Source organism: Eptesicus fuscus, chromosome 1 (assembly GCF_027574615.1).
Source record: "Eptesicus fuscus isolate TK198812 chromosome 1, DD_ASM_mEF_20220401, whole genome shotgun sequence".
Lineage (NCBI taxonomy): Eukaryota > Metazoa > Chordata > Mammalia > Chiroptera > Vespertilionidae > Eptesicus > Eptesicus fuscus.
In genome coordinates, this window is record NC_072473.1 from 35,839,003 (window position 1) to 35,851,757 (window position 12,755).

General features: G+C 40.3%; 1 protein-coding gene across 1 annotated transcript in view; it reads left to right on the forward strand.

Annotated features, from left to right (window-relative positions):
* Nucleotides 1-12,755, forward strand: part of BRWD3 (bromodomain and WD repeat domain containing 3) — a 170,256-nt gene that overhangs the window by 94,933 nt on the left and 62,568 nt on the right. Inside the window, exons 15-19 of the mRNA XM_008155335.3 lie at nucleotides 2,204-2,338; nucleotides 4,239-4,367; nucleotides 5,256-5,481; nucleotides 8,886-9,053; nucleotides 10,613-10,793. Coding sequence (XP_008153557.2) covers nucleotides 2,204-2,338; nucleotides 4,239-4,367; nucleotides 5,256-5,481; nucleotides 8,886-9,053; nucleotides 10,613-10,793 — 839 coding nt within the window. The remainder of the gene's footprint in view (nucleotides 1-2,203; nucleotides 2,339-4,238; nucleotides 4,368-5,255; nucleotides 5,482-8,885; nucleotides 9,054-10,612; nucleotides 10,794-12,755) is intronic.

Sequence of the window (12,755 nt, forward strand, 5' to 3'; positions counted from 1 at the left end):
TCACAGTCCAGGAGTCCTCGGGGGATGTCCGACTGACAGCTTAGCGTTGCCACAGAGGCAGGAGAGACTCCCACCACTGCCGCTGTGCTTACCGGCAGTGAGCCTGGCTCAGGCCTTCTGGCTGAGCAGTGCTCCCCCTGTGGGAGCGCACTGACCACCACGGGGCAGTTCCTGTGTTGAGCATCTGTCCCTTGGTGGTCAGTGCGCATCATAGCGACTGGTCATTCCGCTGTTAGGTCGATTTGCATATTAGCCTTATATAGGATTTTATTTAACCTAGTATATCCAAACTAGTAGCATTTCAACATATAAGTAATATAAAATTATTAATGAAATATATATTTTTAAATATATTTTTTATTGGTTTCAGAGAGGAAGGGAGAGGGAGAGAGAGATAGAAACATCAATGATGAGAAAGAATCATTGATTAGTTGCCTCCTGCACACCTCACACTGGGGATCAAGTCTGCAACCCTGGCACGTGCCCTGAACCGGGAATCAAACTGTGACCTCCTGGTTCATAGGTCGGCACTAACCATTGAACCACTCCGGCTGGGCTTAATGAAATATTTTGCATTCTTTTTTTCACACTAAATCTTTAAATTAACTGTGTGTTTTACATTTAGAGAATATCTCAATTCAGACTAGCCACATTGCAAATGCTTAATGGCCCCATGTGGCTAAAACTACATTATTAGACAGCACAAGTCTATATCTCTAAATTTCAAAGGCCATGTTATAGCCATTGATTTTATACATCCATGTAAAATTCTCTTAATAAGTACCTTAATTTAGAGTTCTGTTTAGTTGTACTCTTACCATGGGCTGACTCAGGTTATCTGTTTTCTGTGAATTTTACTGAAGAAATTTTAGAACAGATTACTTTCAGTCCTTATAACAGTCAAATTTACTTAGTTTTTGTAAAGAGCTTATATTTTCAGTGTTAACAATTTTTAATCAGGGTCTTAGTGGAGTATAAAGTTTTTCCATTCAGCAAATACTTACTGAGCATCTCCTATGTGCCAACCACTGAGTTAGGTGTTAGTAATAAATGAGTTTATAGCCTATTATGAGAAAAAATTAATCAAATAAATGCTAAGAAAGGGAAGTGCACAATAAAATGCAAGTTTCTAATAAGTTGACAGAACCTGATCTGGGAGGTTCAGAGCAAGTTTCCTGAGGAAGTGAAGTTTGAGTTAAGATTTGAAAGGTAGATAGAAATTACCCAGGTCTTAGCCTAAATGTCACCTCCTTGACAAGGCCTTCCCTGATCAAACAATCTGGATTGGCCTCCTCTTGCTTTATTTTAATCACTAGCGTTCCCGTTGCAGGAAAAATCCTGCAATAGGATTTCCTGCTGCACTCTACCCCGCCTCCATTCCTCCCTTGTCGCCCGCCCCGCCTTCTCCTCCAGCCCGCCTGCGTTTCCCTTCGCCCCCGGCCCTGACTTCGCTCCTCCCTTCTCCTTCCCCCCCCCCCCCCGGCTTGCTTACTTCTTTGAAGCTTTACTCCCTTCTGCAGCATGTACAAACGTCCTGAGGTAGAGGGGAGTTGAAAGAAAGCCAATTTTTGGCTGGAGCACAGAAAGCAGAAATACAGTGTCACTAGATAGAAATGAAGAAATGGACAGGGGCCAGACCATTCAAGGTCTTGTGAGATCTCCCCAAAGACTATTTGGGAATCATTAAAGAGTTTAAAAGCAAAGGTAATAATGTGAATTATTGCTTTTGAAAAATACCATGGAAGTCTGGCGACAGAATAGATTGGATTGGAGGTAAGAATGACTTTGGGTATACTGTAGGAGTCAATGATGAACAATGAAGATTTGTATTTTATCACTGTGGCATAACTAAGTATTAATGAATGATTCTGTTTGTTACATTTTCTAAGGCCTTTTAAATTGCAGAGTCCTAGAAATACTAATTCCACTTCAGGGCCCTGGTTAATGAGCTGTAACTGTTTTGAACTATGTATTAAATACTTTTTCATGTCTTCTGTCTATTGAATACTTTATGAAATCAGCACTAAAACATACAAGGAAATCTTACCTAAGTATTCACTGTAGTGTCCATGTAGTAAATGCTGCTAAATTGATGGGGATGAATTAATCTGAATCAGATTGATAGCATACTCTGGAGATCTTTTGACCAAATAAACCAGATGCTTAGGGTTCCTGTTCATATTTAATATTGATTTTATCACAGGGACATGATGATGAAGTATTTGTTTTAGAAGCACATCCATTTGATCAAAGGATCATACTTTCAGCGGGCCATGATGGGAACATTTTCATTTGGGACCTTGACCGGGGGACCAAAATTCGGAATTATTTTAACATGGTAAGAAAAAATTGTGCTTATTTCATATTACAACAGGTTTCTCTTTTATGACAACTTGGTAATTAAAGTATATTTAGTGCCAAAGAACCTCATGTGACCTGTGTTTAAATCCACAGAGAATCATTCAAGACCTAAGTATAAGGCCAGTAGAGAATGATACCTTTCAGGGTGACTCTGTTTTCATGGTGTTAGCATTTACCAAATTCTGGTCCCCAGCCCTAAACTCTCGAAACTCAGATATAATGATTTTTTGGAGCTGACACTAACCAAACTCACAAAAAGTTTAATGCTTAAGCTATAATCCTAATTTATTAATCACAACAGTTGACTATATTTTATATGCTTCTGGTGAACCCCATATGGCTTAGTTAGTATTCAAGGAGTTGTTTGGCAAATGTAGCATTGGAGTTATGAATTCTCTTAATATATGTATTTTACACAAATCATGTAAAAATCTGGTGAGCTGTCTCTTCTCCCAGTAGAATGAACACCTTCCTGTGGTTATGGGACTACTCATATCCTACATATTCAGTGTCCTTCTCTGAAGAAACATTGTGCCTAAATATTTCTGAATTATTACCCTTTGAGCTCCCTTTTATAGGCTTTAAACAAATCCAGGGCATTGATAATAGCATCTGTATTTTATTAATAAAACTAGTGGCCTGGTGCATGAAATTCATGCATGGGGGAGAGGGTGTTCCTCAGGCCGGCCTACACCCTCTCCAATCTGGGACCCCTCGAAGGATGTCCTACTGCAGGTTTACAGGGATTGGGCCTAAACCAGCAGTCAGACATCCCTCTCACAATTCGGGACTGCTGGCTCCAGCCGCTCACCTGCCTGCCTGCCTGATTGCCCCTAATCACTCTGCCTGCCGGCCTGCTCACCCCCAACTGCCCACCCCTGCTGTCCTGATCACCTCCAACTGACCCCCACTGATGGCCTGCTCACCCCCAACTGGCCCCCCTGCTGGTCTGCTTACCCCCAATGGCCCCTGCCGTCCCATCTTGGCCTGATCACCCCCCAGTGACCTGAGGTCCCAGCCCCTCCTTTTTTTCTTTTTCTTTCTTTTTTTTTTTTCAGCGCCTCGTTGAGCGGAGGCCAGGGCTGGCTGGAAGCAAGTATCTAGGATTTATTTATCTTCTATAATTGAAACTTTTTAGCCTTGAGCGGAGTCCAGGGCGGGCGGGAAACTTGGCTTCCTCCCTCACGGGGGGCAACCCAAGCCTCCTGCTCAGCTCCAGCTCTGTGGCTGCCGCCATTTTTGTTGGGATTTATTTATCTTCTATAATTGAAACTTTGTAGTCTTAAGCAGAGGCCAGGGCACGCAGGAAGCTTGGCTTCCTCCATTGCCGGGGCAGCCCAAGCCTCCTGCTTGCTGCAGCTCCATGGCCGGCTGCCATCTTGGTTGGGTTAATTTGCATACTCACTCCTGATTGGCTGGTGGGTGTGGCTTGTGGGTGTAGCAGAGTGATGGTTAATTTGCATGTTTCTCTTTTAATAGTGTAGATTGATTTGTGTGCTTTAATTTTAGGATGGTTATTTTAAGACTTACTTGCATTACAATTTAAGATGTAAAGGTAATATTTTAACTTTGCTGAGATATCACCTTTGTCAATTTGGTTGTGTTTAGATGTTTTTAGTCCCCTCAGTCACTCATTTAGTACTGTTTAAAATATGGCATTGCTAATCATATTTGATACCATGCATTGTATTTTTATTCTCCCTAATTTCTTTTAGAGGTTACGATTTCCATTAGGATTCTGGCTACAGAAGCCAGAGAGTACATTGGAATGTTGATGCATCATAGAATTCAATATATTAGCAAGCAGAAGCTATTTCCTACTTATTATTTGAAAATTACCTCTTAAGATGATTTAAAATTACTCCTCTAAATTTCAGATTGAAGGCCAAGGCCATGGTGCAGTGTTTGATTGTAAATTTTCACCAGATGGAAACCATTTTGCCTGTACAGATTCTCATGGGCATTTGCTGCTTTTTGGTTTTGGATGCAGTAAATACTACGAAAAGGTTAGTATATTTGATTTTTTTGAAGACTTCAGCTTTGGATTGTATCATTTATAAATTTTCTTTGAAGTCTTCAGTTAATAAGCATCATGTTTGTCAATAGATATAAAATAACTAAGTAAAACATAAGAGTTAATAGTGATTAAGATATATACAGGGTGATGTAGATATAAAAATTCATTAGAAAATCCTTTTACTTAGAACATATTCTCTGTACTACCTTTCAGGTATAATAGGTGAGGACAACTGTATAAGATTGCATCCTGTACTTAGCATAAATTGGGGATAAACAGCTGGTGATCAAACATTTATTTTCTTGCTTGGCTACTTTATTATTGATTTTGTTAAAATACTTTGGAAACTGACTTTATCAGTTCCTTATATTTTATTAGCTGTGAATTTGAAATAGATTTTAGAATCTTGGAGTTGGAAGATAATTCAGAATCACTGAGTTCAGCTCAATACTTGTATCACATTTTAGTGTCTTCAGGAAATTGATATCTACCTGCCTCACTGTTTATATTGCACTCCATCCTTATTTGAATAAAAATAAGTAAGAAAAATAGTCATAAAGGTTTATATGTTTTTTACAACTTAAATAAAAATACCTAATTTTGTATACTGTGTTTTTGCTTTACTTCTTATCCTAATAAGAGAAATATGATATAGGCCCAGAAAGTAATACAGATTGCAGGATTTTGTGGAGAAAATATGGGATTACAATCTAGGTGAATCACTTCTACCTATAGGAAACATATGGCAATAAAGGAATATACAAGTAAGAGAATGCAAATTTGTCTGATTTGAAAAATGCATGTGCTCTAGGAGTGAAAATAAGTGCTATATCTGTAAATTTCCTGTACACATAAATACTAAGAATCTGTTATAAAGATTCCAGACCAGATGTTCTTTCACACGGATTATCGACCTCTTATCCGTGATGCCAACAACTATGTATTAGATGAACAAACCCAGCAAGCTCCTCACCTCATGCCTCCCCCATTCTTGGTGGATGTTGATGGAAATCCTCATCCTACAAAATTCCAAAGGCTGGTACCAGGACGGGAAAATTGTAAAGACGAACAACTTATACCACAGCTGGGATATGTGGCTAATGGTATGTTATCTCTAAAATTAAATTTAAAACATTTTGCAAAATGTTATACTTGCTGCTGTTCTATGATATATGCCTCCCGTGAAACTCTGTGGCAGATTATAATATACTAGAAGCCTGATGCATGAAAATTCATGCACTGGAGGGGGAGTCCCTCAGCCTGGCCTAACGCCTCTCACAGTCCGGGAGCCCTCAGGGGCAGGAGGCAATCTGGCGATCAGGGAAAGGCGACGTCCCCATCACACCTCTGTTGCTGCCACTGCTGACAGCGCAAGCGTCAGCTGGCCCTGGTTACCTGAACCTTGGGCGGCCCTGGGTGGCTGGGCAGCCACCATCCAAGACTTGCCTGCACCTCAGGCTCGCCCTGGGCGGCTTGAGGGGCTGAGGGGACTGGGGGACTCTTGAGGCCTTGCCGTGCACCTGCCACCCCAGCGGGACTGAGGGGACTAGGTGCCACCATCTTGTGGCTGTGGGCGCCGCCATCTTTGTGAGGGTCAGTTAGCATATTCCCTCTTTATTAGATAGGACTAGAGGCCTGGTGCATGAAATTTATGCACAGGGGGTGTCCCTCAGCCCAGCCTGTACCCTCTCCAATCCAGGACCCCTCAGGGGACGTCCGACTGCCTCTCGCAATCCGGGACTACTGGCTCCTAACCCCTCTGCCTGCCTGCCTGATCACCCCTAACCACCTCTGCCTGCGTGCCTGATCGCCTCTAACTGCTCCCCTACTGGCCTGATTGCCCCTAACTGCTCCCCTGCTGGCCTGATCACCACCAACCGCCTCTGTCTCGCCCTGCACCTGGGACCCAGGATTCCCTCCTCTGGTCGGTTGCAGGCATCCAGGACTCGGGCTTCCCTCCCTTTGGCTGGCTGCAGGCACCCAGGACCTGGGCCGGCTTTACCTGGGCCAGCTGTAGCTGCAGGGGACCGTGGGCGGGCAGCTTTGCCCGGGGTACAGCCGCAGGCGCTGGCGCCTGGTACTGTGGGGTGGGTGGCTTTTCCATTTCCCAGGGCATAGCCGCAGGCGCTGGTACCCATGACCGCAGAGCAGGTGTCCGGGACCGCGGGGCAGGTGGCTTGTCCCTCTGTCCCTTTCCCGGGTCGCAGATGCAGGCACAGCCATTGGCTCCCAGAGCCGCGGGGCGGGTGGCTTGTCCCTCTCCCAGGCTGCTGGTGCCCAGGACTGTGGGGACCATGGGGCATGCGGCTTGTCCCTCTCCTGGGCCGCAGGCGCAGGTGCAGCTGCTGGCACCCAGGACCATAGGGCGGGAGGCTTGTCCCTCTACTGGGCTGCAGCCCCAGCTGTGGCCTTTGGCGCCTGGGACTGCAGGGCGGGCGGCTTATCCCTCTCCTAGGTCACAGGTGCTGGTGCCTGGGTCCACGGGGCGGGCGGCTTGTCCCTCTCCCGGTCCTCAGGCGCAGCTGCTGGCATCTGTGACTACAGGGAGAGTGGCTTGTCCCTCTCCTGAGCCATAGGCACTGGCGCCTGGGACCTTGGGGTGGGTAGCTTGTCCCTCTCCTGGGCCTCAGCCCCAGTCGCTGGTGCCTGGGCCGCAGGCGCAGGCACAGCCACTGGCGTCCAGGACCGTGGGGCGGGCAGCTTGTCCCTCTCCTGGGCTGCAGCCCCAGCTGCTTGCATCCGGGACTGCAGGGCGGGAGGCTTGTCCCAGCCACTGGCGCCCAGAACCATGTGGCGTGCGGCTTGTCCCTCTCCTGGGCCACAGCGTGGCTGTCCCTATGCCTCTCTCATGAGCTCATTTGTGCCTGGCTGGTCCCCATTCCTCTCTCACAAGCTCATTTGTGCCTGGCTGGTCGCCATTCCTCTCTCCCCAGTGTTGAGTGTCTGAGCAGTTACTGTGTGATGGCGTGACAACCATTTGCATATTAGCTCTTTATTATATAGGATTTTAGCTTTATTAAGTTTCAGTTGTATAGTACTTTTTACCTTGCTCCAGAGTAGTTTTACATTGCTTATTTCACCTGGACTCAGATAAATAGATTAGGGCAAACAAGAATATACTCAAGCAGAGAATGACCTGCTTTCTTAATGTCCTGAACATACATGTGATCATGTTGTTTATATCATTAACTTCTAGTAATGATAGCCAGCCTGTGCTAACTTTAATGTGTCAAGCTTTTATTATAGGTGAAATTCCACTGCTCATAGTATTGGTATTTTAATTTGAGAGTCCATAGTTAATGGACCTAGGAAGAGTAAATTTCAAAACCAAAAGCTGGGAAGTGGCTATTTACATATCCTCATGTTTGAAAAGAAAAAAAGTATTGTGTTGGGAAGAGGGGATTGTAAGTGCTTAAATAATAAACAATCTTGGAGGATATTGAAACAGTGGTGATGCATAATGGGAGGATAGTAGAATAAGACATCAAAATAAACTTTTCTCTATCAAAGCCGCTCTTCTGGTTAGCATATTTCCCTTGTGTATACTGCCTCTTCCACACCACCCCCACACCTGAATGCTTTCATATCTTTGTTATATGTAGGTATGACCTAGTGAGTTATTAACTTGCAAATGACTTTTTACTAGGAAATTTAGACTTGATCTTTATAGAGTGAAATTGTTGCACATTTTTTATGATCTTTCTTGTAAAAATTTATAAAGCAATGAAAAGGTGTTACCATGTATTGATGATTACTTTGATTATATGCAATTTTTAAACAAGGGTTGGAAAAGCATGAATATTAAGTAGGAGATAAAATTAAAACATCTGAATAAAAAATTTGTAATTCATCACACATGATTTCCTGTAAGACCTGATCACTTGGCTACTCTATTAGATACCATTTAATCTGACTAGAAGATAAGATGAAAAACTGGTGTAAGATGTAGTTGAGAAAGAAAAAGATCATAGAAATAAAGTTTTTATTCAGAAGTAATCATTGAATTTCAGTGTATCATAAGAATATTTTTTCTAATCATCAATATATTGAGATATTGTCAAAAAAGAACACTTGAAACTGGCATGGCAATCATCATTTGGTTTCTTTCAGAAAGGATATTCTCATGAAAGTAAGATGCAAAACATTTTCGTTATCTGTGTTTTAACTTGTTAAATCCTTACTCAAACCTCTACTTCCAACTTTTGGGGCAAACAAGAAAGAATTCATCTTTAAATTAATAAATTTAATAATTATTTTTTAAGATAAGAAAGCCCTCATAATGTCTAATTTTGGGACATTGGTTAAGTCAAGCTGACATGCCAAAAAATTTTTTAAGTTCTTTTAAAAGTATTTTGTTTAATATATGCTTTGTTTTCATTTTCATCCTTTTTTTTTTTTCATCCTTTTTTTAAATCTAGAGATTTATATATTAAGGTTTTTTTTTTACTCTCTTTAGGGTATACTAAAACATAAGTAACTTATTAGCCTTTTATCTTTGGTCTTTAAGGTGATGGTGAGGTGGTAGAACAGGTAATTGGGCAACAAACCAATGACCAAGATGAGAGCATTCTTGATGGAATAATCAGGGAGCTACAGAGAGAACAAGATCTGAGACTAATTAACGAAGGAGATGTTCCACATTTTCCAGTTAATAGATCATATTCTGCTAATGGTGGTAAGTGTGTGTGTGTGTGTGTGTGTGTGTGTGTGTGTGTGTAAAAGGTATGATAAATGTGTTTTAATTATTTTACTTATATACAGTAATTGCATGTGAGAAACATTTTAGGTTTATAAATAAAAACAACATTTGGGGGAGGGGGGGTTGCGTGTTTTTTTATTTTTTTGTACCAGGTACTTACTTTTAATTTTTTAAAATGTGCTTTTATTATTGATCTTTTTAGAGAGAGAGAGAGAGAGAGAGAGAGAGAGAGAGAGAGAGAGAGAGGTGAGTGACAAACTGATTGGTTGCCTCCTGTATACACCCCAACCAGGTATCAAACCTGCTACCTGGGTATGTGACCTCATTTCCCTCCCCCTCCTTATCTGCATAGGATAGGTTTTAAGATCCCCAGTGGATGCCTGAAACTGCAGATAGTACCAAACCCTGCATGTACTACCTATGATAAATTTTAATTCATAAATTAGGCACAGTAAGATATTAATAACAATAGCTAATAATAGAATAATTATAACAATATAGCATAATAAAAGTAACATGATTGTGATCTCTCTCGATCTCTCTCTCTCTCTCTGATAACTGATCTCTCTCTGATAACTAAGCTCCCTCAAAACTGAAAACTAAGTGACTGGTAGGGAGCATATACAGTATGGATACTTTGGACAAAGTGATGATTCCTCTCCCATGGGGACAGAGTGGGACAGTTCAAGAATTCACCACACTATGCAGAATGGAGTGCAATTCAAAACTTATGAGTTATTTATTTCTGGAATTTTCTATTTAGTATTTTCAGGCCTCAGTTAACTCTGGGTAACTGAAACTGATAATAAGAGGGAAAGTGTATTAGGTTTCTTTGAACAGATTTTAAATGCCATTAGTCAAAGGGATCCTGTCTAGTTTTATTTGCAATGTTCCTTTGTTTTGAGTGTTCTCTGGTGCTTATTTTAAGTTGACTTTCAGTTTCCATTTTTTGGTTTATTTGCAAATACAACAAAAATAAATTAATAGGGACCTTTCTAAAGGATTAAAAAGAAAAATATAATTTTTAGTACTTTTTCCTTTTTTATTGCTTATCAATTTTGAAAATGAAATTTTGAATATTAAATTATTTTCCAATTTATACTTTTTCTCTTACTAATTTTGAAAGCCTTCTTGAAGCTTTATTCAGAGTCCTCTTGATGGTCTAAATAAAGATAGAATTTAAATTTAAAAAGCTGCTTTCTGAGCTAGTACTAATAGACATTTGTGAATCTACTGAGTAATGCTATAAATATACTTTTTTTTTGTATTTACTGAGCAGTTAGTAGATGAGAGATATAAAAGTGTTTTGAAAAAAATTGAAAGGGCTATGAAAACTTTAAACATTTATTTAGTGCTAGCTTTGTTCATAATACTAATAAAAGCCATCAAGGGGATGTATAGAAAATGTAGAACGAAGGGATATTAATGTTGTCCAATACTATTACTTTGAATTTCCCATTTTATTTAGAACTCTGATCTGGAAAAGTTTGGTGCCTTTGCTCAGAAAGGGGTATCTTTCTTTGTTTTTGTTTTAGCTCTGAGAAGTCCAAGTATGGACATATCTTCTCCAAATATTGGGCTCCGACGTAATGGTCAAATTGAAGGTGTCCGACAAATGCATAATAATGCTCTTCGTAGCCAGATGGCCACTGAACGAGATCTCATGGCATGGAGCAGAAGAGTGGTGGTAAATGAACTAAATCATGGGGTTGGTAGGTGAGTCAATAAGGTAACATTCATAAGAAAATTGAAAGATTTGTTTTTTGTAAGTAAATCAAAATGTTCTGTTAGTCTAATAACTAAAGTATTTTTTAAATACACTAAGTTTTGCATTAGTTTTTTCACTTTATTTCAGTTAGTTCATTTCATAACAATTTAATGATTATCTTCAATTTTCTTAGCTTTGTGTTAAATATTGAAAAATGAAAATTAAGATCTTTGTCTTCCATATGTTTGTAGTGTAGATTAGAAGATAAGAATACAGATAAGCCGAAACTGGTTTGGCTCAGTGGAAGAGCGTCGGCCTGCGGACTCAAGGGTCCCAGGCTCGATTCCAGTCGGGGACATGTACCTTGGTTGTAGGGCACATCCCAAGTAGGGGGTGTGCAGGAGGCAACTAATGTTTCTCTCTCATCGATGTTTCTACTCTCTATCCCTCTCTCTTCCTCTCTGAAAAATCAATAAAATATATATATTTAAAAAAAAAAAAAAAGAATACAGATAATATAAAGTAAAAACATGAGGCTATGTGGATAAATACTAGGTGTAGTGGTTAATAATGCGGATTTTTTTCAATAGATGGAGTTTACCCATATGTTGATATATATGTGATTTGATATGTATGCTGTTTTGTTGTATTGACAGCAAGCTTCAAAACTTCATGTCAAATTTGTTGAAGGTGTTAACATCATAGGTATTTTTACGCTTAAAAATGTCGAATTTTGTGCCAAAAAAGAGCATTTGCGGGAAGTTTTAATTCATTACTTTATTTTGAAGAAAAGTGCTGCTGAAAGCTTCGAGAAGCTTATGGTGAACATGCTCCATCTCAAGATACTCGTGAACACTGGTTTAAATGCTTTAAAAGTGATGATTTCGATGTGAAAGACAAAGAACGTCCAGGTCAACCGAAAAAGTTTGAAGACCAACAATTACAAGCATTATTGGATGAAGATGCATGTCAAACTCAAAAACAACTTGCAGAAAGATTAAATTGCTCAACAACCAATTTCCGATCGTTTACAAGCAATGGGAAAGATTTTAAGGGAAGGAAAATGGGTGCCACATCAACTGAATGAAAGACAAATGGAAAACCAAAAAGTCATCAGTAAAATGTTGCTTCATTGGCACGAAAGAAAGTCTTTTTTGCATCAAATTTGTGACTGGTGATGAAAAGTGGATTTATTTTGAGAATCCCATCAACATCAAATGCAAGGCCAAATCGCTTTGGAAAGAAGACAATGCTCTGCGTTTGGTGGGATCAGGAAGGTGTAGTGTATTATGAGCTTCTAAAACCAGGTGAAACTGTTAATACTGATTGCTACAGACAACAAATAATCAATTTGAACCACACTTTGATCCTAAAACGACCAGAATGGGCCAGAAGACAAGGGAAAGTAATTTTGCTTCATGATGATGCACCATCACACACTTCAAAACCAATTAGAGACACATTAAAATATCTTGCCTGGGAAGTATTAACCCACCCGCCATATTCACCAGACCTTGCTCCTTCAGATTACCACTTGTTCCGATCGATGGAACACACACTTTCTGAGCAGCACTTCAAAACGTAGGAAGAAGTGGAAAATTGGGTCTCTGAATGGTTTGCCTCAAAACAAGAAAAGTTCTATTGGGATGGTATCTACAAATTACCTGAAAGATGAGGGAAATGTGTAGCTAGGATGGACATTACTTTGAATAAAGCACTTTTGATGTTTCTCTTGAAATTATTGTGTCTTTTTTATTACAAAATCCGCATTACTAACCGGTACACCTAGTATGTCAGTGATATATGAATCTAAACTTCAACAGTGGTTCTTAGAAGGCTATCAACTGGAGCAGTTTGGGAGTGCAATACAGATATATAGTAGATTCCAGTGCTTAGGGTGTATTTAAATGTTATTTAAGTGAACTTACTTGGAGTATGAAAGGATTTTGTTAGGATATATTTTAAACTTA